The 27,853-nt window shown below is 42.1% G+C and overlaps 1 protein-coding gene across 7 annotated transcripts; it reads left to right on the plus strand.

Annotated features, from left to right (window-relative positions):
- The first annotated feature begins 568 nt into the window (after positions 1–568).
- On the plus strand, positions 569–27,457 carry Znf131 (zinc finger protein 131). Of its 7 annotated transcripts, none has more exons than XM_052159447.1 (7): positions 569–667; positions 1,557–1,695; positions 2,993–3,094; positions 11,410–11,554; positions 17,611–18,293; positions 24,863–24,993; positions 26,548–27,457. In XM_052159447.1, the coding sequence occupies exons 2-7, from the start codon at positions 1,572–1,574 to the stop codon at positions 27,220–27,222; spliced, it is 1,860 nt and encodes a 619-aa protein (XP_052015407.1). In that variant the 5' UTR covers positions 569–667; positions 1,557–1,571; the 3' UTR covers positions 27,223–27,457. The 7 variants fall into 7 exon arrangements, with proteins under 7 accessions (XP_052015407.1, XP_052015408.1, XP_052015410.1 ...); XM_052159448.1 differs by lacking the exon at positions 569–667 and adding an exon at positions 965–1,053; XM_052159450.1 differs by lacking the exon at positions 569–667 and adding an exon at positions 1,038–1,093.
- The last annotated feature ends 396 nt before the right edge of the window (positions 27,458–27,853 follow it).

Below are 27,853 nucleotides of genomic sequence, written 5' to 3' on the forward strand. Positions count from 1 at the left end.
TTCAGACCTAAACCTCTGTTCACACTAAAGTCACAATGTAGAAAGCACATGTGCTCGCCCAAACCCGCGAGTTTCTTCCTTTCCGTTTCCTAATAGTGATTATAACACCACTGCCTCAAAACGTAGCTGTTGAAGTGATTACATCCACTCTCCCGCACGTTATTTGACTTTCCATTAGTCTTTTTTTTTTTTTTTTTTTGTCCAACTCGTTGAGAGATTAACCATCACTACACATTTTAACTATCAGAGCATTACCCTCAGCCGAGCCTTTCTTTGGATGAATGAGTGAACCGGCCACGTGCAAGAGACTGGCAGCCTCCAGCCACTCTAGGGGCGGGTGCGGGAGAGCTGTGCTGAAGAAATCACAACTGGATCTCTCCAGGCTGACCCGGTTTGTGAGTCTGCAGACACGTGCTGCCACCGCAGGGCGGACCTTGGGCAGAGAGAGAGAGAGAGAGGGAAAGAGAGAGCCCGGGCACCCGAGCGTGCTCGCCCCCGCGGCCGCCGAGCCCAGGGCGCAAGTGCGTCGGCAGGACCCCTTGCGGGACCGAGCGTCCCGGCTGCGGAGGTGAAGATGGAGGGCGAGGAGCTGCCTGGGCACCAGAGCAGCTGCGCCACGGGAGGGGAGAGCGTGGAAAGAGAAGCACGCGGACTCGGCGCCAGCTAGGTAAGGAGAAGGGCCCACCTCGGCTCCGGAAAGGGGGCGGGGCTGGGCGGGGCCGCGGAATATAAGCGTCCCGGGCCGCCGAGCCAGTTTTCTAGGAGTTCGCGGTCGGAAGTGCAGCTAAGGGCTCGGTGGAGGTGGACTGGCTGCCGGAGCGCGGCGCCCGCGGGTCTAAGTCTTTCTAGTGCGGAGACTGCCCTGCTCTACCGGGAGAAGCCGCAGCAGCCCACGGAGCCTTCGCACGCGGGCGCCGCGCGGGAGCACCGAATCGCCCCCCCACCAAGGGGCTCCCTCCCCCTCCCCACTGGGCCACAGGGGCGTGGCCAGGCGTTGCGGGTATTGGCCCTCCGGGTGCGTCCGCGTCCGGCGTGGTGACGCAGCACGTCGACGTAAGTGACGCGCAGGCCCGGGCCGCTCCTCCTTCCCTGAGTGAGTGCCGGCCGGGTCGGGGCGGGGGGGAGAGGAGGGAGGGCGCCGGAGGGAGAGGCGACCCGGGGAGTCGTTGTGGGCCGCGGGCCGGACCGGGGCCGGGGCTGCGGTAGCCTGGGCCGGGCGGAAGTCGCGGCGGGCCGTTGGCTGGCCGCCGAGGCTGTTCGGGGTCCTCCCCGGCCCGACTTGCGCTCCCGGGCGCCCTGAGCCTCCGGCACTGTGCCCACCCCGCTCCAGCTCGCGTCTCCAGACTCCAATTAGGTCAGGCTCGGTGTCCCGCGGCCGCGGCTCCGGCCCGCGACGCGCGGCGGCCGCTCGGCTCGCCTTTCTTCTTCCCCAGCCTTGCTCTCGGCCTCCCCCTCCCCCTTCTTCCCCGGTTCCTGGGTTTTGTTTTGTTTCTGCTGTAGGGGTTTTGTGTCAACCCGAGCTCATGGGTGTACATTATCATGCTCCTCTTTTGTAGAGCACCCCGACGGCCATGGAGGCTGAAGAAACGATGGAATGCCTTCAGGAGTTTCCTGAGCATCACAAAATGATCTTGGACCGATTGAATGAACAACGGGAGCAGGACCGCTTTACAGACATCACCCTGATTGTCGACGGTGGGTAGGGTAGTGGGCAGAGGAGAAAATTGGAGCTTCAGGTCTCTCTCGCTGCCCGCCTTTTTGTACCTACCCTCTCCGGGCTCTCTTCCAAAGTCTGTGGAGGGTTTGCATCGGAACCGGGAGGGCGCCTGTCAGTGTTGCTCACGTAGACCATGCTGCAGAAAGCTGGTTGGCTAGTCTCGATTTTAATCTAGTCGGATGTGCATCATCACATTTTTAACTTCTTGCAGCTTCTTGCTCAAGTTTTATAATTGCACACTCGAGCGTTAAGATAAGTGCCCCGAAGAGAGAGAAGATACCTCAAAATGTTTGGTCAGACCAGGAGGCAGTCTCAATGGTTTGTTAATAGGCCTGTTCTTAGCAAGCTGCTTTGAGGAGTCCAGCACAAGAATCACTTGGGAAGTTTTCATTCTAGTTTTCCAAAATGGTGTGGAAAGGAAAGTGGAAGAGAAACCGTGACTGCACTCACACCCCCCATGAATGACTAAAAAATAAGTTGGGAAGTTTTGCTAGTCTTCCTTGTATAGGCAAATCCGGATTAGGATTCTGTTTTATTTAGTGAAAGTTGACTTTCAAGACAAGATGTTCCTTATAATGGAAGTTTGTATGTGTATTGTGCCTACAGGTTATGTTAGGCATATTGAAACATTTCCTGTACCAAACACATTGGCTTTCTTCCTTTTTCTCTTTCTAAACAATATGTGAACTTTTGCATTGTCGTATTTAGCACTTTATTTCATCTTATTTTCTGTGTATGCGTGTTTTGCCTGCACATGTACATATATGCACCACATGCCTGACTAGTGTTTGAGGAGGTCAGAAGAGTGTCAAATCCTTGGAACTGGAATTGCAGACCGTTGTGAGCTGCCCTTGTGGGTGCTGGGAACTGAACCTGACTTCCCTGGGAAAACAGCTGTTGCTCTTAACCACTAAACCAGTTCTCCAGCCCATATTTAGCCATTTCCGTGGGATTAAATAGACCATGCTACTTCATTGAATGGAACAGAAAGTGCTAGAAGAAATTTGTTACTTAGTATAAATTAGCTTTTATAAAAATTGATGAAGTCTTTGAAGTAAAGGTTTAGATTCATGTCTAGTTAAAATTAAATGTTCCCAAGATAATTGACAGGAGTAGTTTGGCTTTTTTCTAATAAAACATATTCTATATGGATACATATTCTATGAAGAAAGGTTTTCTTTATACCTTTTATAATTTTAACTTTGATTTTGATGCCAGTGTATGATTTTTTTTTTTCCTCTCCATCTCTTCACCCCACACCATACCCTTATTTAGGACACCATTTTAAGGCTCACAAGGCTGTTTTGGCTGCCTGCAGTAAGTTCTTCTACAAATTCTTTCAGGAATTTACTCAAGAGCCTTTGGTTGAAATTGAAGGTAAGTGGCATTTTCCACACAGTACTTAGCAGAAATAATTGATTTAGCAAAGCTTCCTGGGAAATAAATACCGATAGTTGCTGGTAGACAACTAGACACATTGCTTTTTATTACTTGAGAATTCTTTCAGGAGGGTATTCCAGGAGTAAGTGATAGATACTGGTTTTCAACATGTCCGGCCCATTGCTGAAACCAGGGACCACTGTCCTTTTCAAAGCACGCATAAATGGAAACCATCTTTTTTTAGTGACCCAGTGCTTTAGGGATATTAGAAATGGCAGAGATCTTTTTAAGTTACAGGCCAGACCTCAGTACTATCAAAAGTAGTGATATACTAATGGATACAAATAAAACAGGCTACCATAATATGGGGAGGACTAGGGAAGATGAACTTTTTTAAAGAAATTAGGGCCGGGCAGTGGTGGCACGCGTCTTTAATCACAGGACTTGGGAGGCAGAGGCAGGCGGATCGCTGAGTTCAAGGCCAGCCTGGTCTACAGAGTGAGTTCCAGGACAGCCAGGGCTACACAGAGAAACCCTGTCTCGAAAAAGTAAAAGATGAGAGAAGGGGTCATCAGTTTTTAGGTATTACTTTGAAAGCAAATAATTGACATTTTTTTTCCCCAAATGGCAGGCCAAGTGCCAGGCATTGTGCTATGTGTGTAGTTTGTGTCTTATCTGGGGCTCATGCTAATCTTTTGAAAAGTGGCGGCATTTTGCATATGGGGATCAGGCTTCTACAGGTTATGAAACTAAGGTTGCCCAGCTAGTCAGACATTTAGTTTATATATTAATTATGCTTTTATCTTTTGCTACTATAGTACTAACTCCCGTGTCCCATCAAATTCTAAAAGCAGTTAGAAATAAATGCATGTACCTATGTAAAACAGAATCTTCAGAGTTTCTATGTTTTTTGTTTTTTGGGTTTTTTTTTGTTGTTGTTTTTTGTTTTTTTGGATTTGGTTTTTTCGAGACAGGGTTTCTCTGTATAGCCCTGGCTGTCCTGGAACTCACTCTGTAGACCAGGCTGGCCTCGAACTCAGAAAACCACCTGCCTCTGCCTCCCAGAGTGCTGGGATTACAGGCGTGCTATGTTTTGTGTCTTTTTTTACTTAGTACATATTCTTTATTCTGAGTGGGTTGCTTAGAAACTTCTCTTGGGGAGAAATGATACCTAGGGGAGTGAGGAAAAGCATTAGAACTCTTTCATTTTGGTGTATTCCAGTTACTGTGTCAGCAAGTAAATTACTCTGATTATGTATGAGACACAGCACAGTCTTCCTGGACATACATAGGGATTGCTAGTGAGACTCTAGCTGCCTAGATAGTACTGTTTTTGCTGCCTGCTAAGTCAGCTTGAGGCTTGTTAAATAGCTAAAAAGTTACTTCATCTCAGTTGTGTGTTTATCTTCTCAAGTAAAAGCAGGTTAATTGGCTTATAGTGATTAGTTGAAATAATGCGCATAGAGAACTTGTCACCTGGCATATTTGGTGTATTGCCAATGTTTAATAGGTGGGAGCTGTTCATCATATTGATCACCTGTTGTGTTATATAGTGTGCTAGATCCAAGAGCTGAAGAAATTATGAACACAGCATTCCTTGGCGTGCTTGAAAATGTATTAGTAGTCAAAGCGCAAAGATATTAGAGGCCATTAGTATGGGTGGTGTATTGTGATGAGGAGAATGAGGTTTGTTCATTTCAGGGAGGAGTCCACTATACTAGATGAAGGTTATCAGAAGGGGGCGCTGTTTATGGTGGGTGCTCCTAAGCCTGTGCACAGCCCAGGCCAAAGGCCAGCATCGTTGTGGTTTTTGATGGCTATCCACCTTATTCCTTGAGGCAGGGTCTCACAGTTGCTCCCAGAGCTGGCTAGTAGAGCCAGCCCTGCCGCCTCTCACACCTAACATTCGGAAAAGTTGGCCCAGGCTAAAGTTGCTAATTGAGAAGGCAGCACTGGAGAAAGGATTTTTCCTTCTATCTCTTAGCACCTCTGACCTACATCCATTATAGAGTGGTACACATACACTGAATATCTAAATTGCAAAATAAAATGGAAAATACTTTTTCTTATTTGGCAGTGTTCAGGTAAAAAAGAAAAAAGTTACCAATTATCATTTAACCCTTAACACTTGAGTTTGGGCCTTACTTTTACTGTTTATTAAAAGACCTTGAAAGATACAGCTGCTTTTTTAAGACTATAAGCAGTTTTGGGTTATGTCATGGACATTTGGTGTAAGAGTAGGTTCTCCTATCATTTAGAGCCTGCTTTTGTTTTCTTGCTTTAGCATGCAGTTAACCTATCTGGGTTCAGCCACCCTCTTGGCTAGCTATACATGCAATTTGAATTTAGTTTCAAAATCTTTATAATCCTGGAAAGTGTTAATTCCTGTTGTAATCCCATCTCTAGGGAGATGGGCAAGAAGATGGGAAATTTGAGGCCATCCTGGACTATATGACAAGCTCTCAAACACACACACACACTGTTGTTCTGCTGTCAGTACAGGACTTAGGATTACAGTTTAGTTTGAATGTTGCTGAGAGGAGAAAAATAATACCAAGTACCCCCACCCACGCCTTTTATTACCTTGATTCTTTAGAAATGTCTTGGGTAGATTTTTGTTGTTGTTGTTTATACCATTGCTCAGCTTTGATTGGGCTTTCCTTATGCCTAAGCCAAGATATTTGGGGGGGAAATAAAAGCCTTAAGACTCCATGCTGTTTGAGTTTGATTTCACTTTCTAGTCCGCTCTCCTCAGAGCCCTTGTGTGTTCGCTGTCTTTCCTCTCCAGGAGGCTACAATTTTAATCAGTGGACAAGGTAGGGCGGGGTGTGCTTGTGCTTTTTCTGCTTCACCTGCAACTAGAATCCCCATCTGTAGACCGTGAGCAGTGACTTGTGGTTTCTTGATGAAAATACCTACCTTTGACTAGAAATACAGCCCCACTCTCCCTTTGACTTTAAATAAGAATTGTTGCTCCTGAAGCCTGTTACATATGTGTTCAGCTTTGTGACTTGGATTTTATCTATGTGTTATCTCCAAGAGACATCTAGTCCCTAAAGAAGACTAATCTTCTAAATTCATTATTTTTTTGCTTTTGAAACTACAGTTCTAAAATTTCTTTTTTGGTAATTCTATCATGTCCAGAAAATTTCGCCCCTAATTGTCAAGGACAAGCCAGCAAAGGACCTATTAAACATTAAATATTATGGGGTTTTGTTTGTTTGAAGACAGGATCTCTACATAGACTCTACTACCCTGAACTTACTATATAGACCAGGCTGACCTGATTGCTAGGTGTGTGCCATCACACCCAGCCAAAAGTTGTTTTGAGTTTTTTTTTTTTTTTTTAATACAGACTAGAGAATGTCAAATGTCAAAATAGTGACCCCATGAGAAGACTGAGGTCAGGTGCCCTATAGCATTTTCCTTAAATAATCTCTTAGGGAAAATTGCTTTTCCCCCCTCTGAATGAAATTTCCACTAAGAGAAATAAAGGATGATGAGAATGTTTTAATTCTAAAATACTAGATTTTATTTCTGTTGCCTCCTCCCTTACCTGAGCAGGAGATGCCAGGTTGATTTATATTAGCTAATGAGTAAGGTGAGTGCTTTGTTTTAGGACAGTCCTGGACTGGTTACATAAAACAAACCCTGAAGTGCTTATGTTAAACTAAACAAACAACATTCCTAAGTTTGCGTTAAAGATCAGGGAACTATGCTTGGAGCCCTTAGAACAGGTGATTCTGATTAATCCAGGCTGGAAATGGCTAGAGAAAGGACTCAGCAAAAGTCAAAGATACAGACAAAGCTCTGGAAATAGTAAACCTTCCAATTTTTCTAATAATTTTCATTTTAACAGTGTTTTCTAACTTTAATCAACCTTTGTTTTTTCTGAATGTTAATGGTGTGTGTCATGTGAGAAAAATGTCTGTAAGTCCAGTTTTCAAGAGGGAAGTGGCCCAAGTTCCAAGCTACAATATGGCTCTTATAGCTTCTCTTTCTAAAAGGAATTATATTTTTATTTTATGTATATGAATATTTTGCTGTGTCTGCTACATATGTGTAATGCCCACAGGAGCAGAAGAGGGTGTCAGGGCCTCTCAAACTGAAATTAGAAACAGTTGTGAGCTGCCAATGGGTGCTAGAAATTGAGTCAGGCCAGGTGGTCTGAAAACAGTGGACCCATCCCTCCAACCTTTTTCTGTTGGGGGGTGGGGGGAGAAGGGTTTCGAGACAGGGTTTCTCTATGTAGCCCTGGCTGTCCTGGAACTCACTCCATAGACCAGGCTGGCCTTGAACTCAGAAATCCGCCTGCCTCTGTCTGTGCCAAGTGCTGGGACTAAAGGCGTGAGCCACCACTGGCTGGCTCCTCCAACCCCCTTGACAGCTTTAAACAGCATTGAGTGGTCTTAGTAATGCAGATCAGGAATGTTCAGACTTCCAAGGAGCAGGAAAAGTGTCTTTTGTTCATAGACCTAGGAGTCATATACTACTTAGGTTTGCACCTAGCTTTTAAATCATTTAATCAATAGATCATAGACATGTAATAAAGATTCTGTAAATAATTTGATACCATGCCTAAGGTATGGTAAGTGTTATCTGTGTGTTTGATTAAAAATCGATATCTAATTTTATTATAGAACTTTTTAAACATTATATTTAGAAAGGACTTTTGTACTTTGAAGCTTTTAGTCAAAATTCCTAAAAGACCTTCTGTATTTACCTATAGTATAAAGTGGCCAAACAGCTTTATAGTGCTTCAAGGACACTATATGCCACTCAGTGCTGGCTCAGGGATGGGAGCAAAACAGACCTAGGCATTCTGTTACTGTAAGTCTTAGACATATAGTGGTTTTAATTGTAATCCTATCAGAAAACTGCAGCAAGGATATTGCTGTGAACTGGAGGTCAGTCTGAGAAGCAAGATTGCTTTGACTTGGTAACTTGGCTTGTGTGAAAGCCACCTGCATTCATCCCTCAGCACGGCAAAATGGAAATCAGGGAACCACATCTTGTAAGCCTTTGAGCAATCCAGTTACTTTTAGTTTGCTCACTTAGTAGCTTGTTACTCTATAACTATAGACTATCAGCCACATTTAGATGTATAAAGTAAATGAAACAAACCTAAAAATGTTTGATTAGCAATTGTATAGTGTTTGCAGTTTAGACTTGGGCATTTGTTCTGGAAATTATTAAAATCTGCTAAATGTTTTTTTTGCACTTTTAAGTAGCTTTTTAAAATTGTTTTTTTACTTTAGCTAGACTGAAACAATAATACCTGGCTACCTAGCATTAGACAGAAATAGTATCATTTTGTTATTTAGATTTTTTTGTTTGTTTTTTGTTTGTTTTTGTTTGTTTTTGTTTTTCGAGACAGGGTTTCTCTGTATAGCCCTGGCTGTCCTGGAACTCACTCTGTAGACCAGGCTGTCTACAGGCCGCAAACTCAGAAATCTGCCTGCCTCTGCCTCCCAGAGTGCTGGGATTACTGGCATGAGCCACAACGCTTTGGAATTTTTTTGAGATTACAGACAAGCGCCACTACTGCCTGGCTTTGTTATTTAGATTTAAACACAAAACTTGAAAAGATTTGTAGAGACAGGGTTTTGTTTTGAGACAGGCCTCATTATATCTTGTAGTCCTTGTTGCCTGGAATTCACGTTGTTAGACTGGGATGGCCTCTAACTCACAGAGAAGCCCTCCTGCCTGGTGGGTACTAGAATCAAGGGTGTGTGCCACCACACTGGGACTAGACACTAAAAGTGACTTTATTCTTGTTTGTCCTGTGTGTTTTGAAGCCCTGTTAAGATACTCAGGTCAGTATTCAGATCAAAAGTGGGTTACAATGAAGAGAGTTCTATAAGGTAAAAATTGAGTAAGGGCTGGAGAGAGCTCCACAGCTCTGAATACATAGCTGCTCTTTCTGAGCACTGGGTCTCATCCCCGCACCTGTGTCAGATGGAGCATAACTGTCTGTACCTCAAGGTCCAGGGCATCTGACCACCTCTTTAGGTCTCTGCACACGCCCGTGTGCTTACACATAAGTAAGAAGTGTTTTAAAACAACACTTCTGAATTCAGTTGAGACTAGTATAACTCTGATACATACCATGGCAAAATAGACAAAGAACTTAAAAATAAAACTGAAGGTCAATATCCTTTATGAGTATGTAAAAAATGTCAGTAAAGTATTAGGAAGTGAGCCAAGCATTGTGGCTGATGCTTGTCACCCCATTACTTGGAAGTTGAACCAGGAGGGTTGTCACAGGTTTAAGGATAGCTATAGAGTGAGACCCTATTCTTTAAAGATGGCTCAGCAAGGAAACAACTTTTAAGGAAAGACTTTCTGAATTGTTTCCTGGAACCCACCAGATAGACAAGCATCTGTACTCTGTAGGTGATGATAGAGAATTGGTCGAGTGCTGGAGACTTGGCCAGCTCAGCTAGCCTGATGTTCACAGCACTGTAACAGAAACAAAAGAATGGGCTTCAAAACAAGGTGGAAGGAGAACAGCCTAACCATTTCCCTGTCTTCTGTACTTGTATGTGCTGACTCCACACATACACACACACAATAGGAAACCACATCCAATAGCATATTAATTAAAAGATCATTAACCACAACCAAGTGAGATTTGGTCCTGTGATACAAGGATACCTCAGTGTAAAACTCATTGTGGTACACCACGTTGACTAGTTACATCTCAATACAGTAATACTTAGGTAGAGCATTCCATGAATATGACATTTACCATCACAGGCAACAAGGACATGGACACAGTAAAGGGAAGAATTTAAGTAGAAATTTCTCCAAGAAAGGAAGTACAAATGACCATTAAGTAAATAAAGCATGTTCCACTTCATTAAGTCAAATGTAGAAAGATCACATATATTTGTGAAGAGGGCGATCAAGGAAGCAGAAAACAGGTATGGGAAGAGAAGTTGGAAAAGAGTGTGGCTGCTCCGGAAATCAAGAATCATTCCAAAACTTAAAAGTAGGAACACCATATGTATTGAACAGCTTTCCAAGGGAGATTTGCTTTGGCTCAGAGTTAGAGATTATGGGTAGGACAGAGAACCTCGGCACAGAGAACAGGTGCTGAAGCAGAGGCCTGTGATGTAAGCAAGAAGGACCTTCCTCTCACTAGCCCTTTTAAAATCGATTCAGTATGTATTAAGCCCTTACTCTGTAACTTAGGCCTTTTTAGTATATCAGTGCTTCCTGTTCATGAGTGGGTTTATAATATTTTTATAGAAGCACACCATGGAGAACAGTGTTCAGTGAAGACTAGTCAGGTGTTGGCTGTATACAGACAAAGCTGCACAAAGACTGCAGGACAGAATGACTTAAGCCCCATCTCTAATATCCAGCCCATTCAGCTTTGAATAAGTATTCTCAGGATCCAGTCTGAGTAGCATGTCACCTGCTGGGGTCCAAGCTGTTAACACACGAGCCTTTGGGAGGGATATTTCATCTTTAAGCCACAGCACACAGAATCTAGTAATTCCACTTCTGAGCATCCATGTGAAAGAATTGTACTCCTTGGCCAGCAAGATGGCTCAGTGAGCAACCACACCCAGTGTAAGCCTGACAGCCTGAGTTCAGTTCTGGGAACCCACAGTTGGCCTCTACAGGCACACTGACACACATGTCCATATGTCATGCACACTCACAGTAATGCATTAAAGACTGTTTATTGCATGTCCACATTCTTTTCAGCACCATTCATGGTAGCCAGCATGTGGAAATGACCTGAATGTTCATCAGCAGACTAATGAATAAAGGAAATTTATGCATATACAAAATAGAATACTGGCCTTTAAAATTTTGCCATATGCAATAATGTGAATAAACCTTGAAAATGTTAAAGTAAGCCAGTTAAAGAAAGATAAATGATAAAACTATCCTCTTATATAACCATCTGAAATTGATAAATTTACAGTTAAGGGGTAGGGGTTGGAGAAGTGGCACAGTAGTTAAGAGAATATTGCTTTTTCAGAGGACCCCAGTTCAAATCCCAGCTCCTATACCAGGCAGCTCACAACCACCTGATATTCTAGCTCCACGAAGTCTAGAGCTTCTGGCTTAGACACATACACATAATTTGAATTAAATTAAACCTTAAAGGGGTGGGGGCTAGGATGGACTCATCAGGCTGCAAAGCAGAGCATGAGCTCTTAGCTTGGTAACCAGTACCAGAATGTGACTAGGACACTGGGAAGAATTGGGGAGTTTCAAAAATGAGAAGATTTACTCTGCATTATGAGGTTTGAATTAGCGTGACCTAATGGGAATGTACATGTTGCTTACAGGTGTTAGTAAAATGGCTTTCCGTCACTTAATCGAGTTCACATACACAGCAAAACTCATGATTCAAGGGGAAGAAGAAGCCAACGATGTGTGGAAAGCAGCAGAGTTTCTACAAATGCTGGAAGCTATTAAAGCACTTGAAGTCAGGTAATTGTTTATTTCTTCAGGAATGTGAATGGCACTGTTAAGACTATAGAGTATGTGTGTGTCAAATCATTAAGTAGTGACATCCTGAAACTAAGAAAATCTGGATAGTGATTTGGTTTTCCATTGGCATTTGGTTTCTCAAGTAAGAGCTCCTAAGATTAAAGTAGAGTCTCTGGTATGTAATAAGAGTCTAGGCAGCTCTTCAGGGGGACCTCTAGGTCCTTGAAATTCTTTTGCTGAATTTGAGGGAGAATTATACTAAGAATGTTAATAAAAATAAATATGCCAGATGAGAATAAGGCAATAAATGGCTGTTTTAGTCAAAGTTCTCTTGCTGTGAAGAGACACTATGGCCACAGCAACTCTTAAAAAAGAAAGCATTTAATTGGGTCTGGCTTACAGTTTCAGAGGTTTAGTTCTTTGTTGTCATAGCTGGAAGCATGGCAGCATCCAGGTAGACATGGAGCTGAGAGTTCTACATCTGGCTCTGTAGGCAGTAACATTTGAGACCAACCCCAAAGCCCACCCCCAGTAACACACTTCCTCCAACAAGGCCACACCTCCTAATCTCTGTCACGTAGTTCCACTTCCTAATGACCTGGTATTCAAATCTATGGGCCTGTGGGGGGCCAATTCTATTCAAACCACCACAATGGCCAATAACTATTACAATCTAGGTGTACTTACGGGAGCTTGGTATGCACTCTGCATAATCTCTAAATGGTGAAATCTCCATCTCAATTCTCAAATACCAGCTGCAAAGGGGGAAACATAGTATTCAATAGTTTTGTTATAGCATGAGAAAAGATCCATCCTATGGAGTTACTGCCTGGTGATGCCTGCCTTTAGTCCCAGCACTCAGGAGGCAAAGACAGGCAGATGTCTGAGTTTGAAACCAGCCTGGTCTACAGAGAGAGTTCCAGGATAGTCAGGCCTACGCAAGAAGAAACCATGTCTTGAAAAAACCCAGAGTTTCTTCTAGGAGGCATTCTGAAAATATTCAAGGATACAATGAACAAGTCACTGAGCATCTTCACATGCTGGAGCAGTGCACTGAGGGCTCAGGCGTTGCTCTGGGTCCCCCCAGCTCTGTCTCTCCCAGTGGACTTAGTGAGGTTGCTCAGCTCCTGTCACTTGATACAATAATTCAACTTTCTACGTAGGTTTATGAGGTTAGATTAATGCCTGTGAAATGCATATAATGGAGTCTCTCAAATTGTAGTCCAAATGTATGAATTATTACTTAATTGTTACTATTTATTTAGTTTTCCCATTCTTCCCCATTTTTAATGATGATTTAGTACAGATCATTAGAATGCCAACAAGCATAGTTTTGTAGGTCATTTACCTTAGGGAACAAAATGATTTAATCCAACTCACTAGTATGGTTTAGTAAAGAGATGAAATTGTGAATAAATCTAGGAGATAAATTGAATTATAATTGTCCATAAACATTTCTTAATCTTTATTTTTATTTTATGTGTGTGGGTATGTTGCCTTCATGTTTGTGTATATACCCTCTATATGAGGTGTTCCTGGTGACCAGAAGAATCTTAACTGGAGTTAAAGTTTACTGTAAGCTGCCATGGGGGGTGCTGGGAATTGAACCCAGGTCCTCTAGAAGAGCAACTAGTGCTCTTCTCAGCCATCTTTCCAGATCCCAATAACATTTCTATTAGCTGATTTGACAGTTCACAATTAACACTTCTTTGAAAAGAACTTGGTGTGTATCCATTCTGATCCCTAACACCTGGTACATAGCACATTGGCATTTGTGGATGTATGCCAGTCCAAACCAGCCTTCTCTGACCTGAAATTGATTAGCAAGATAAAGATGTATGCAGAGGCTTATGTAAAATGGCACAGCTTCCAGTCTATGGTTTAATTTTTTGAGTGCCTTCTGAAGTGTCTGCTGTTTTTCACTTAGTATTACATTTCAGAGGTTTGTCTATAATGTGCCATTACTGCATTCGTTTTTATTGCTTAGTAGTAGTTCATAGAGTAAATGACAGTATGACATTTGGGTTATTTTCCCTGTATTCACTGTTAGAGCAATGCTGCTGTATACAAGTTAGAGGTCACGATAACAGTAAACATTTAAAGTTCATTGTGTATGCCTTTGGAAACAGTGGCTTTGCTGGTACACAGGTACTGCAGTTTTATTTTATCCTCACCAGTACACTGAGTATTGCTAAGGGTTATTTTTAAAAATACATACAAACATTTTAAAGTCTTTATTCATTAGTGGGGGGCATACATGCCATCACATGGGTCCCTAGAATCAACTGTAAGCCATATAGCTTGTTAGCACTTGTTCTGTCACTGGATATATAGGAGTCATTGTGTCTTGAATATTTGTGTGTGTGTGTGTTTGTGCCACAACACAAATGCCAGAAGTCAGAAGACAAATTTAAGTAGTTGGTTATCTGCATTTTACAGGTCCTGCTTATAAGGCTTAATATGCTAAACATGTACTGCTTTTATACTTATTAAGCCTTATTTAAAGTATGTGGTTTGTGGGGGCTGGAGAAGTGGTTAAGTGGTCAAGAGCATTGACTGCTCTTCCAGAGGACCCAGATTTGATTCCTGATCACCCACATAGTGACTCACACTCATTTATAAATCTAGTTCCAGAAGATCAAATGGCCTCTTCTGGCTTTTGTGGGCACCAGGCAGGCGTGTGGTGCATAGATAAAAGCTGTAGACAACACATAAAATATCAAAGTACAGACTAAGGGGTGAGAGACAGCTCAGTGGTTTAGAGAGAGCACTTATTCTTGCAGAGGATCTGGGTTCGGTTCCCAGCACCCACATGGTGGTTCACAACCATCTCTTTCTTACTCCAGTTCCAGGAGACCTGTTCCCCTTTCTGACCTCTACAGACACTACCCACCTATGCAGTGACCATATGTAGACAAAATACATAAAACGAATACATCTCATAAAAGTTTATTTAAGATTTAAAAAGATGCAGTTTTAGCATATCCATAAAACTGTTATCTCTATTAACTTAATGGCAATCCAGTCCTCCTTTTTCCGTCTTAGTTATTATGCAAATACTATCCTGTTAACATGTTACATTTTCTAGAATTTCATATATAAAGAGAATTAATATATTAGGAATACTTACCTAATTTCATTATTGTTTTAAAATTTATTATTTTTTTGTGGACATTGTCTTCTTTCCACTCTGAAACAGACTTTATATTTTTAAGCTGTTGTGTATTTAAACAACTTTGAAAACAGATCCAAAGTAAAGAGTTGTCTGTGTTTGTTTATAAATAATGCAACAGCATGAGAGATCCGTGAAGAGTTTCCCAGCAATATTCTTGGCTTCTGGGGATTTTTCTCATAATTGCCTTTCATTAGTCAGTGGTAAATCAGTAGGGACTGTGACCTAATCCATTCAATTTTTCTCATATTAAGCTTATTTAAGACTACTATTAACAGAATTTGAGTAAGTCTACCTTGTACCTACAAATTTAAGGCCTTACTTCACTAGAGGAAATAGGTTGACATTGCCTGTAGTTCAGAGAGAATGCTTGACTCTAATTGTAGTTTTTGGAGGGCTGTCTAAAGGTAGTCAGTCAGGTTTTATTTATCATAGACACCTGACAGTTCTGTGGCAGTTGTCCATGTTATAGTCCTGGATTCTGAAAGATGTAATGTTTCTCCCTCCCACATACCTCCTGCAGTTGTTGCTTTCCCTCCACCGTACAGAATTAATGACCTAGTTGAGCAATTGTAACTTACTCCTTCCAAGTCCTCCACTTCTGCCCAGAACTTGCATAGACAATATTAGCTAGCACACTTTGATGTAATTTAAAGACCTGTTATATTTCCCATTTGGTCTCATGTGTACCAGCCTCACATGTACCATTATAGTGTGCTGCTTGGTCCAGTGGTTTTTATTCCTATTCTATAAGAGAATCCAGATGACTAAAGCAGAATGAGGTTTGGATCCTGTAAGCCCATGTCATCTTTATTGTTAGATGCCATCTTTATTGTCCCAGAGTCACAAGTGAGAAAAATGTCAAAGTTCAGGGCAGAATCCTTATTTTCTAATTAGGTTTATATAAGCCTCCCCCCCTTTTTGTCTTCATCATTACTCAGGAAGCAGCTGAGAAGAGATGATCCCTTTGTGGGGACAGCTGAACTTGATGACCAACCTGCCTTACTCAGATTTTTGGACAAGGAGGAGGTGAGGGAAGTGGAGTGTGAAATCATATTGAGTCAGTGTTTGAGGAGGATATTGTGAGAATTTAAATAGCAGTATCTGTTGGAGGTAGGAAGCTAAGAAACTAATACCTTACTGTTAACCAGTTATTATAGTGCTTTCGTGATTGAGATGCTGCACCATTTTCAGACTAGATGACTTAGGAAGCCAAACATGACATGGTTTCATGGACTATAGTCCTAAGGCCTAAAGAAGCAGCTAGCTGTTCAGACTGGAGCAGCACAAGAATGACCTGAAAAAATGATGGGGTGAAGCTACCACAGACAGGTCCCACATCAGTGTGATTGTAAGTACAGCATCCTGTGGAATGCTGCTGCTTCACTGCAAGACAGGCATCCTTTTAGGAGGTGTCAGAAGTCAGGCATGAAGTCTACACTTGAAGGTCAGTTTGTGATGCTGAATGTTGGCTCTTGGCATTAACATTGGCAGTCTGGGCAAAGCTTATTTAATATGCTGCTTCCACCAACTGATTAGTCTTCTTAGAGAATGGCCACTCGTGGACAGGTAATGAGTGACTCAGGAAGTTTCCAAAACCATTGTTTTTCTCCATGATTGTGGCTTTCGAAGTAGCTGTCTTCAGTGTGCCATGCTTTTCAAGTTCACCAAATAGTTAAGGCACTGGCAACAGCCCATGTGTTAGTAAAAATATAGCAAGATAAGTCATAAGGAATGTTGACCAGAGTTATGATGACAGTGTAGACTGCTGCCTACAAAGCATTGCTGCTATGTCTAGTTTGACTTTCACAGATGCTGTTGAGGCTAAGCACGTGCAACAAAAGGCCAACCACTTGTTCAAATTAAGCATTTCTTCTTGACTGACCAAAGAAAGATACTTGCTATACACCTCTTAGCATATTAGTCACAAAGTCTGGTTGACTCACATACAGAATGGGACTTTCAGACTGGAAGACTTGAGCTTTCCATAGGTTGGGTATCAATTTCAATATGTGACCAGCAGCAGGCTAGTTGTTTTCAGAGTATCTTATAGCCGTGACTAGAGTCAAGTCTAAAACCCAAAACCTTTGAGTAGAGACTGTCTCCCTTTACCCGAGTTCCTTCCAACATTATCGGATTGTTCTTAGTCCCCATTGTGTGTACGGAGATTTTTGCTCCATCATGAATTTTGTTTTTCCTTAAAGCAGCTGAAGTCAAGATAGAGGGGAAGAAAGAAGGTAGAGAAAGAGATGTGGAAGGAAACACCGCTGGGAAGCAAGGCACATTTTCTTTAGATTCAAGCAGCCTAGAAGCTGCATGTTTCTTGCCATATTATGTTTCCAGCCCACCCAAGCACCTCAGTCAGCAGCAGGGTGAGAACTTCAGAAATGGTCTGTTTCAGGTTATGGGCCTTCTTGACTTAGCATCTCTCTCCATGTTTTCTAGATGAGGATGACAGATAGCCTTTGGCTTGACTTGGGTTTGAGTTGCAGCTGTTCCTTTTTGCATAGCGCACCCTGGATGTTTGTTGTCCTTGTCACAATACTGTACCTTAGGCTTTTGTGTAATGTTAACAGAAGATGGCAGTGGGGAGGCAGAAGTTAGTGGGCCTGGGGTAAGACTCCCCTCTGCTTTCTAGAATTAAAGGATTTTAGTTCTCACAATTTTAGAAGTACTGGTCTGTTGTTGACTGTTCCATTAACCTTCATATAGCTATACTTGGATAAATGTCATTACAGCTTTTAGGGAAATCTTAAAATTGATCAGTTCAGGCTGCCCTATTTTGTTTTCTGCCTTCGACATATATTTAGTTTATTGATTTTTTTTTCAAAGAAGTCTTATTTTATAAGGTTTTTTTTAAAAACCTATACTTTATATATTTCAGGAACAAAGAAAACTCAGCTCCATTAGAGGAGAATACTACAGGAAAAAATGAGGCAAAAAAAAGAAAGATTGCAGAAACATCGAATGTTATCACTGAATCATTGCCGTGTGCAGAATCGGAACCTGTGGAAATTGAGGTGGAGATTGCTGAAGGCACAATTGAAGTAGAAGATGAAGGCATCGAAGCTTTGGAGGACATGGCTTCTGCCAAGCAGTCTATAAAGTACATACAGAGCACAGGCTCCTCCGATGATTCCGCCCTAGCATTGTTGGCAGATATCACCAGCAAGTACCGTCAAGGTGAAAGCAAAGGACAGATTAGCGAAGATGACTGTGCATCTGACCCCATAAGCAAACAGGTAGAAGGTATTGAAATTGTGGAACTTCAGCTGTCACATGTGAAGGACTTGTTCCATTGTGAGAAATGTAACCGTTCGTTTAAATTGTTTTACCATTTTAAGGAACACATGAAATCACACTCCACTGAGAGTTTCAAGTGTGAAATATGCAATAAAAGGTATCTCCGGGAGAGTGCATGGAAACAACACCTAAACTGTTACCACCTTGAAGAGGGTGGAGTAAGCAAGAAGCAAAGAACTGGGAAAAAGATTCACATATGCCAGTACTGTGAGAAACAGTTTGACCACTTCGGACACTTTAAAGAACACCTTCGAAAGCATACAGGTAATTAGCAAATACTTTGTTTCGAGAATAATATTTTTTTATATTCACTTGAACTCTAAGTCCTGTTTTTCCCTCTATTTTCTGATGAGCTTGATACGCAGTCAATTTTTGATGCTTTACATGCAAATCAATGTCAGCCTAAAAAATGATTGTTACTACGTCTGGCCCTTTTATATTCTTTAAAGAAATATGTAAAATAGATTATAGTTTAATTGCTAAGTACCATGAATTAAATTTTAATTATTGTGTATTCTTTTGTTTTCCATGTTAACATGTTATATAGATAAACATACTTATAAGCAATCTATCATTTTTAAATATTTTTTTCCTTTTGTTGGGGCGTACAGTTAAAATCCTCTTTTTAGGAGTTTGTACTGGATTCTGTGGGTGTTGAATTTGCATGTGGGTATGTGTATATGCACTATTTGTGCACCTGTGTGTGTGAAAGCCAGAGATGACAGGCCTTTCCCTGCTATTTCTTTTCAACTTTATTTTTGGAAGCAGAATCTCACTGAACCTGAAGTTAATCAGTTCAACAAAACTGTCTGGTCAGGGAGCTTCAGGGATATGCCCCTGCTCCCCACCCCTAGCCAGATGCTGAACTCACATACCACACTGCCTTCCTAGCTTTTTATGTGATGTTTGGGGGTTAAGTCTCATATTCTGTTTGTGCAGCAGACACTTCCAGTACTAGTAAAATTTTGACCCAGAAAAATATAGTCATTTATGTCTGTCTCTACCTCTCTTAAAGGCAAATGTGTCAGGACTATTGGACAGCCAAGGGAGGTGAGGAATACTCTTTCTTCTAAGAGTTATCCTCTTGAAGAGGTCCCAGGAAGCCTGTCTTTGGCCACCATAGTTCTGTGTGGTCCTCCCCACATTCCCAGCCCACATTCACACTGGATTCCTTTTCCTTGCTTCTACTCCCCAAGCACTTCTTGCTAGGTTTCCTCAGTCAAGCATAGGACCTACTACCAGTAACTTTTTGCTAGGCTCTAAACCCTCTATAGTATGGAGAAGGCAGTTACCATGAGCTGCAAAGTGTTAGATTTCTGGACAATGTGCATACACTGTGCAGGGTCTTTTTCTTTCCTGGAATTTGAACAGCTACTAGTGTGGGTTTTTTTGTTTGTTTGTTTTAAATAGCTGTCTCAGTGCCCTGAGTTGTCTGTGTACTAATTGAAATTGAAGAATCAAATAGATCCAGCTCCAATTATGATGATTCACAGGAAAAGAAGTTAGCTTGGAAACAGGTTTTCAATCAAGAAATAAGGCACACAGTCAGGAAAGTGTGAAAGCAAGTTATTTTCATCCTTAGTAGAAGGATGGATGACTACAGAGTTGGGTCACAGTAGAGGAATACCAAGAGATTTCTAAAGCAGGCCACTTGGGCAACACATGGGGTCTGCAGGTAATCTGTGGTGATAGGTGGGGCACAAGAGAGGAAGGGAGCTCTCTCATCCTGTGCCTTTCAGTTAGCAGGGCAAGCACGGGGCTGGCACACTTTATGTTGTATGATTCTCTTACTTTCAATATGATGTGAGATAACTGAAGTAACTTAGCTTTGCTACACACACACACACACAGAGAGAGAGAGAGAGAGAGAGAGAGAGAGCGCGAGAGCGCCAGCCATATGCTCACTGTAGGGCCCATTAAGTATGAAGCAAACTGAACTTGACCTTGTAGGCTTAAATGTAGAAGCAAAATGATCAGATTTCTGTTTTAGAGACATAACTGGCAAAATAGATGGATGTGGAATAAAAGCTGCTGGCTCTGATGAGGAAATCTTTCACAGTAATCTAAAGAGCGCTAGAAGAGGTAATGGCAGCAGTAGTGAGTGGGTGGAGTGGGGCAGGGTCCACAGGATTCGTGCTGCTGAGCCTTGTGAAAGACAGCAATCTCTGACTTTGTGTTAGAGCGACTGACTAGGGTTTATTAAGAAAACATCGATGAAAGCCAGAAAGGGGTAAAGAGAATACCATGTCCACTTGACATCTGTAGATGTCTTGAGGTGAATTCAGCATGTTTTTAAATAGTTGCTCCCTAAAGATGCCAAAAATAAGTCATCATTTACTGTTGACTCCCTGACAAATGCCAGTTTGACAAACATGGTGGGTCACTTTATATTGAGGCTTCCATTTTCGCTTTAAGGATAATGACAGCTGTCCTGGAGATAAGACCCCCCCCCCCAAAAAAAAAAAAGAAAAAGTGAAATCACTCTAACAAACAGAAGTCCACATGCCTTTAAAAAAAATCACTTGCTATTTCTAGATTTCACCAGGCTTACTATGCTAATTGTTTAATAGACACAGTTGAAGTGGGAAGTAAGCCTTTCCTATTTCAGCAGATCTCTTGAAAGCAGCTACTGGCTAAGAGGATAACTGAGGGAAGAACATTGCTTTGGCATGCAGAGCTCCAGGGTTGGGGCAGGGCCAGCAGGTCAGGGGTAGAGTTTGCCTCCAGCCTTCAGGTATCTTCCGTGCATTATCAAGTGATCCATCCTAAACTCACACATGATCTGGGAAAACATGAGTAAGCAGTGCACAGGTTTATATCAGTTAATTTTATAGACTCTGGTTGGTTGGTTGGTTGGTTGGTTGGTTGGTTGGTTGGTTGGTTGGTTGCTTGGTTGGTTTTCTGAGACAGGGTTTCTCTTTAGCCCTTGGCTGTCTTGGAATTCACTCTAGATCAGGCTGGCCTTAAATTCAGAGATCCTCCTGCCTCTGCTTCCTGAGTGCTGTGATTAAAAGACATGTGCTACCATGCCTGTCTAATATTAGGGTTTTTGTTTTGATTTTTTTTGAGGCAAATTCTCACTAAGTAGCCCAACTGATCTTTTGCTTCCGCCTCCCAAGTGCTGGAATTACAGGCATGTGCAATGATACTCTGTTTCCAGTCTTTTAAATGAACCACTTACAGAGGTTTAGCATTCTTCTACTGTAGCTACTCAACTGTGACATTAAACTGCTGTTAGCAGTTCTGTGATTGTAGCGATACATTTTTGCTAGAGATTGCCAGGTGTGACAATGTAAACATCCTTGTACATTTATCTTTTTACAAATGTTCCTGTGATGCACTTTTAAAGGTTCATTGTATATATGTACATGACCACTAAGTGTGCAAGTCAGAGGACCAGCTTGTGGGAGTTGGTTCCATCCACTGTCTGGGTTCCAGGAGTTGAAATCAAGTCTATCAGTCTTAGCAGCCAGTGCTGAGCCATCTTCTGACCTATGACATTTAGTTTTTAAGAAAATAGTTGCCAAGTTAGAGATCTTGGCAAATATCAGGTTGCTTTTTATCCCCTCCCCTTTCTCCCTCTCCTCTTGTATGTGTGTGTGTGCCCGTTCCTGCTTGTGGAGGGCAGAGGTCAACTTTGAGGTGTCTTTCTCCACCTTATTTTTGAGACAAGTGTCTTTCATTGATCCTGAAGCTCACCCGCTGGCTGGCCCCGGGAGATGCCTGTGACCACCCTACTACCATGTCACCTCAGGGCTGGAGCTGCAGCTGTGCTGCCTGCCTCACTGGCTTCTCAGGTGAATCAGACTCAGGTCTTCATGCTTACACTGGACTGCACTGAGTCATGCTCCCTGGCCCTCCACATTGCCTTTCCAAAGGCCATAAGAATGTGTGCTTATCAGTTTCATTAGTAATGAAAATCACACACTTATTAAACATACCCATTTTGTTGAGCATATTTCTCAAGGTTTCTTGAATTAAAAAAAGTTTCCATTTGACGTTAATTGTTGGTGTTAACTAGTGTTTCCCACATCTGTACACAGCTGTGCTTCACTGGGAGAGGAACATGTGACTTGGTAACTTGTGTCAGTCTACTGAGTATTTTGGCATTGTCCAGACCCTCCTCCTCATTGGAGCAGTGACACCTGAAGTCTTGGTCCTGTTCTCTGCAGACATTATGCTGTCATTGAATCCCAGCCCTCGACAGTTCTCGTCCCTCTACCTCCAAGGCTTTCAGCTCCTTAATCCCTTCCTGTGTATTATCATAGTTCCGATTTCCATCTTAACCATAACCTTGTTGTGTCTGTTCTTGCATAGAGGGATCCTACTTTTGGAATCATTGCAGCTCTTTACTCCTACTGAACAGTGCTGGGGAAAATGGTCTTCAGCCTTAACTGAGGAAGCTTCTTGTCCGATGTATCTCTGATTGCCTCTCCAGATTGTCACTGTCCATTCAAGACCCTTACACCCCACTTTAGCATTAGCATCGCTCAGGTTGCCTTCATCTCCAGCAGCCTGCTTTTTGTCTTCAAAGACCATCCTGAATCTTCTAACTCCATACATCTACCAGAACCCTGTCCATCTTCGTGAACTCATCCTGTCCTCTTCTCCTGCCTTCTCCACGGGAAGCCAACAAATGGTCATTCCTTGTGGATTAGGGATCTTATCCAGTTCACTCCTTCCTCCTTTTTAAAGAGAGTTTGTAGGTGGAGAGGTGACTTGGTTAAGAATACTAGTTGTTCTTACCGAGATCCTGGTTCAGCCTTGTTACTAGTTCCAGGGAATATGTGCAAGCAAAACACCAGTGCACGTGAAATAAACATTGTAAAAAGTAAAAAGAAAAAAGTGAGTACATGTATCTGACCACTGAAGCTGGGGGTTTTGTGCACGCCATTGAGCCTCATTGCAACCCCTTCCAGGCGTTCTTGAGAGAGTTCGCTACTGTTTTTACTGTTAACTTCTCCATTCTGGCTAAGCCTGGCTCCTAAGCCCACTGTGCTTCTGGCTGTTCTAATTTTCCTTGGTATCGTTTGTCAGCCACATTTCTGTTTCTACTGTTAACATCTACTTGGTGTTTTCTCACTAGCGTGTACTTATGATTTTGCAATTATAACAAGCTGAGAATTTTGTTCCATCTTGGAATTATTCATTGCCACTAAAAACAACCCCTTTATATATCAATCAATCCATTGTATTTGGATCCAGAATTGTCCATACAATTATCTCTTACACATCTACACTCCACTTTGAATTTCTTTTAAATTTCTCTTTTAACCTCTTAGATTTTTGTTTGTTTGTTTTTTAATTTTATATGTCTAGGTGGTTTTGCCTGCATGTAAGTCTGTGCACACAGAGGCTAGAGGGTGGCAGACCCCCTGAACTAGAATAGGTGGTTTTGAGCTGCCATGTATGTGCTTGGGAATTACACTTAGCACTTCTGGAAGAGAGCTACTGAGCCTTCTCTCTAACCTCTTATTTTTTGAGACAGTTTGATATAGCCCAGGTGGCCTTGAATTTAATAAACATATTGTCTAGAGTGACCTTGACCTACATGCCTCCGCCTCCCAAGTGCTGAGTTACAGCTACGCACCACACCCTGGATTTATATGGTGCTAAGGGTTAGACCCGGGGCAAAAAACAAACCTAAATTTCTAGCCTTTCCCAGCACACCCGCTACAGACTTTGAACTCCTGGGCTCATGATACAAGGTGGTATGCTAAGCCAGAGATCTGGGAGTCATAGTTAGCAGATTGTCTGAGCCTCTGACTGGAGTGCCTGCTGCAGGTGTCCCGTGGTGCTCTCTCTTAGCGGGTTTCCAGTGCTTTTGCACTTATTTTCATAAAAATGTTCAAAACGGTTTATTTGCTTTTTTGTGTTTTACTTTCGTTTTGTTAGAGATCTGAGAGATTGTCTCACTGTGTGGCACGGATTGGCCCCGATCTTACCATCTCAGCCACTCTGCTCTGGATTAAAGGCACTTACTACCATGCCCCGGTGCAGTTTGCTTTGTGAGAGGATCTTGCTGTGTTGCCCAAATTTCTCTCAAACTCAGAATCTCTCTGACTCAGCTTCCCCTAATCCTGAGATTATGGATATGTGGCTCCCTCTGTGTCTTTGTCTTTTTACTGTCATCACTTAAAATGTAGTCTGATACATATGTGGTAAGAGGGACAAAAAGCTTAGGGAAAGGCTGCTTCTATATTTCCCTATGTCTCCCAGATCTGACTTAGCTTGAGTGTTCCCCTTCTTAAGGATGTGTGAACTAAGTCAGGCATGTGGTTCATGCCTGTAGTTGTAGCCATGGTAGGCCTAGCCTGGGGAACATAGTGAGACTGTATTTTTTAAAAAAGACAAAGGAAAGCCTTATGTTGTGACCCATATCCATGTCCACGTCCACTCAGAGGAATGACCGTAAGGGTTTGTGGCCAGCTAGTATATGTGACAAGTGCTGCCCACCTCCTACACACACCTTATTCAAAATGGATATGAGCTGGGTGCTCTAATCCCAGTCCTCAGAGGCAGGAGGATCTCTGAATTGGAGGCCAACTTGGTCTACAAACCAAGTTACAGGACAGCCAGAGCTACATAATAATACTCTGTCTGAAAGAAAGGGGGGGGGGGAGGAAGATAGATAGATGGATGGATGGATGGATGGATGGATGGATGTTAAAGTTGTCCAGAAGCGAGCCTCAGTGGTAAGACGTCTTTCCTCCCAGCATACACAAGCCTGTGGTCAATCCCCAGCACTGCAAAAGAAAAATTGAAAAAAAGATGAGCTCATATTTGCTTTCGCTAATATTCTCAATTTGTCAATGTATTTTTTCTTACAATAGGTGAAAAACCTTTTGAATGTTCAAATTGTCACGAGCGGTTTGCTAGAAATAGCACTCTCAAATGTCACCTCACTGCATGCCAAACTGGAGTAGGGGCAAAGAAGGGAAGGAAGAAGCTTTATGAATGCCAGGTATGTGTGGTTATGTTTTGTTTTGACAAGAGGAACTTACTACAGTCACTAGAAGTGCAGAGTAAACAGTCCTTGACTCGGGGTTGATGGAGATGTTTTTGATGTGGCATTACTATAAAAAGCACTTTGTGTTCAGTAGAAACCATTCCTGGAATTTTGAAATCCAGTAGGAGCTTCTCTTGTGACACTGGGCAGTAGCAAGTCTCAGCTCCTAGATAACCAGGCACTCACAATACTAAGCAGAGCCAATACTCTCATTACGTGGCCCCAGAACAGCCATGAATATGGACCAAAACAAAATTGCGGATTCCTTAAACATTGAGGACTGTTTAAATTTTATTTTATTTAATTTATTTATTTATTTTGGTTTTTTGGATTTGGTTTGTTTTTTTTTTTTCCGAGACAGGGTTTCTCTTTGTAGCCCTGGCTGTCCTGGAACTCACTCTGTAGACCAGGCTGGCCTCGAACTCAGAAATCCACCTGCCTCTGCCTCCCAGAGTGCTGGGATTACAGGCGTGCCTCACTACTGCCCAGCTTTTATTTATTTTTTAACTTGTACAGCCCTTGAATGTGAACTCTAGAGATAACAATGTCCTGTTGCAATGTCAGAGGGTTGGCCATACCTTTAGCTCCTATGGCGTGGGTAGGTTAGGTGCAGTGAATGCTTTTTGACACGACATTGCAGTGGGGGTCTCTATCTCCCAAATGCTGAGGCTTGCACCACCACACCTGGTTTGGGGGAATAATAGGTTTGGGTGTTTGTTTATATTTATTTACTAATGACTGTGCGTGAATGTATCAAGGTACATTTTATAGAAGTTTGTTCTTTTTTCACTAAATTGGTTTTAGGGATTGAGCTCAGGGATTGTGCCCGGACTTGGTGCCAAGTGCTGCCTTACCTGTTAAGTGTCTCACCTGCACACAATTCTTTTTAACCATGGGAACAATCATTGGTTTCTGGGAGAGGGGCAGGGAATGATTAATATAATTTTTGTTGCAAATAGTTAGTGGGTCTAAATCTTGGAACTGGGATAAACTATGATATTGTTATTTGACATTTGGCTTAACAGGAGCAATGCTGTAGTGTTCCCAGAATCTAGACAGTTGTTAGGTGTATGGGCTGATTAAATGAAACCAACTGTGCAAAATAGCTTTGCACTAGGTGCCCTGGAAACTATATTTAAAATGGTTTTGCAATAACTTGCCAATGTGGATGGTAGTGTTCTGTGGTTGGTTGGTTTGTTTATTTTCTGGTACTGGGGATTAAACACAGGGCCTCCCATATGCTAGGCAAATACTCTTACCACTAAGTTATACTTTCAACCGGTATTGGTATATTTGTGGGGATTTCGTCATTGGTGGTTTTTGTTTTATTTTGTGGTTGTATTTGTTGGTGCTTAGGATTAGAACCAGTATACTGCCTTGTGATTGCTAGGAAGATACTACTGAGCTAACATCAACCTGTTAGTATATTTTATATACTAAGTAAATATATTCACATTTACTTCAGTATGGTTATAATTATTATTAACATACTGTATTTGGTGATTTCAGGTCTGTAACAGTGTATTTAACAGCTGGGACCAGTTCAAAGATCACTTGGTAATACACACTGGAGATAAACCCAACCATTGTACTCTGTGTGACTTGTGGTTTATGCAAGGAAATGAACTAAGGAGGCATCTTAGTGATGCTCACAACATTTCAGAGCGTATAGTAACTGAAGAAGTCCTTTCTGTAGAAACACATTTACAAACCGAACCAGTGACATCAATGACTATTATAGAACAAGTGGGGAAAGTGCATGTGCTGCCACTGCTTCAGGTCCAAGTGGACTCTGCACAAGTCACCGTGGAACAAGTCCATCCAGATCTGCTCCAGGACAGCCAAGTGCACGACTCACACCTGGGGGAGCTTCCAGAGCAGGTCCAAGTGAGTTATCTGGAAGTGGGCCGGATTCAGACTGAGGAAGGCACTGAAGTACATGTTGAAGAGCTTCACGTTGAGCGGGTAAATCAGATGCCAGTTGAAGTACAAACTGAGCTTCTAGAAGCTGACTTGGATCACATGACCCCTGAAATCATGAGCCAAGAGGAAAGCGAGCCTAGCCATGCAGACGCTGCCATGGAAGAACACGAAGACGCTGAGGGGTTAGAGACCAAACCAAGAGAGTATTCCCAAGCTAGAAAAGCAGAGAATGACAGGACGTCTATGCCGGTGTTAGAATGAAATAACAATTATATTTTTCAATTTACATTTGGGGTAAACTGATGGGCAGTGTGACCTTAAGCTATCAAATAATTGGACCAAAGTTAAACTATTTCTGTTGTGCTGTTTCTATGGAAACAGGCTGTCCTTCCAGTTAATGCCACAGAGTGGGAATATTCCTCATAATGAGTGGAAGCTTTGAGAAGTATATTTCTGGTAACTTAAATGAATTATATTCTTATTATATAGTTGGGTACGAATGCATCTATTTTCATTGTGGTAAGGGTCTCTGTATCCTCTTCCCTGGGTCACATCTTTCCTTAAATGGTTTGCATATTATAAAAATCATACTTAAACCATTAGAATACATACATTTGTATTCTAATGCATGTTAAAAAATTGAGTATGTAGGCGATACAAGACTGCATGGGGGAAGGGCATTGTTACTGTGCAGTTAATCGTTGGGGGCTGGCTTTATTTTGAACAATCTGTCTATCCAGTGGCTACAAATGCTGTCCCCACAACAGAAACGGTGGTGGCAGAATTTCTAGAATGTTAAAAACAAAAAACAACCACCCTGTGCCTTTTCAAAACCAACAAAACTTCAGAAAAACATCTCTGGTTCTTTCAAAGTTTGTGTTTTAAAGAGCAG

This window comes from Apodemus sylvaticus, chromosome 16 (genome assembly GCF_947179515.1).
Source record: "Apodemus sylvaticus chromosome 16, mApoSyl1.1, whole genome shotgun sequence".
NCBI classification, from domain to species: Eukaryota; Metazoa; Chordata; class Mammalia; order Rodentia; family Muridae; genus Apodemus; species Apodemus sylvaticus.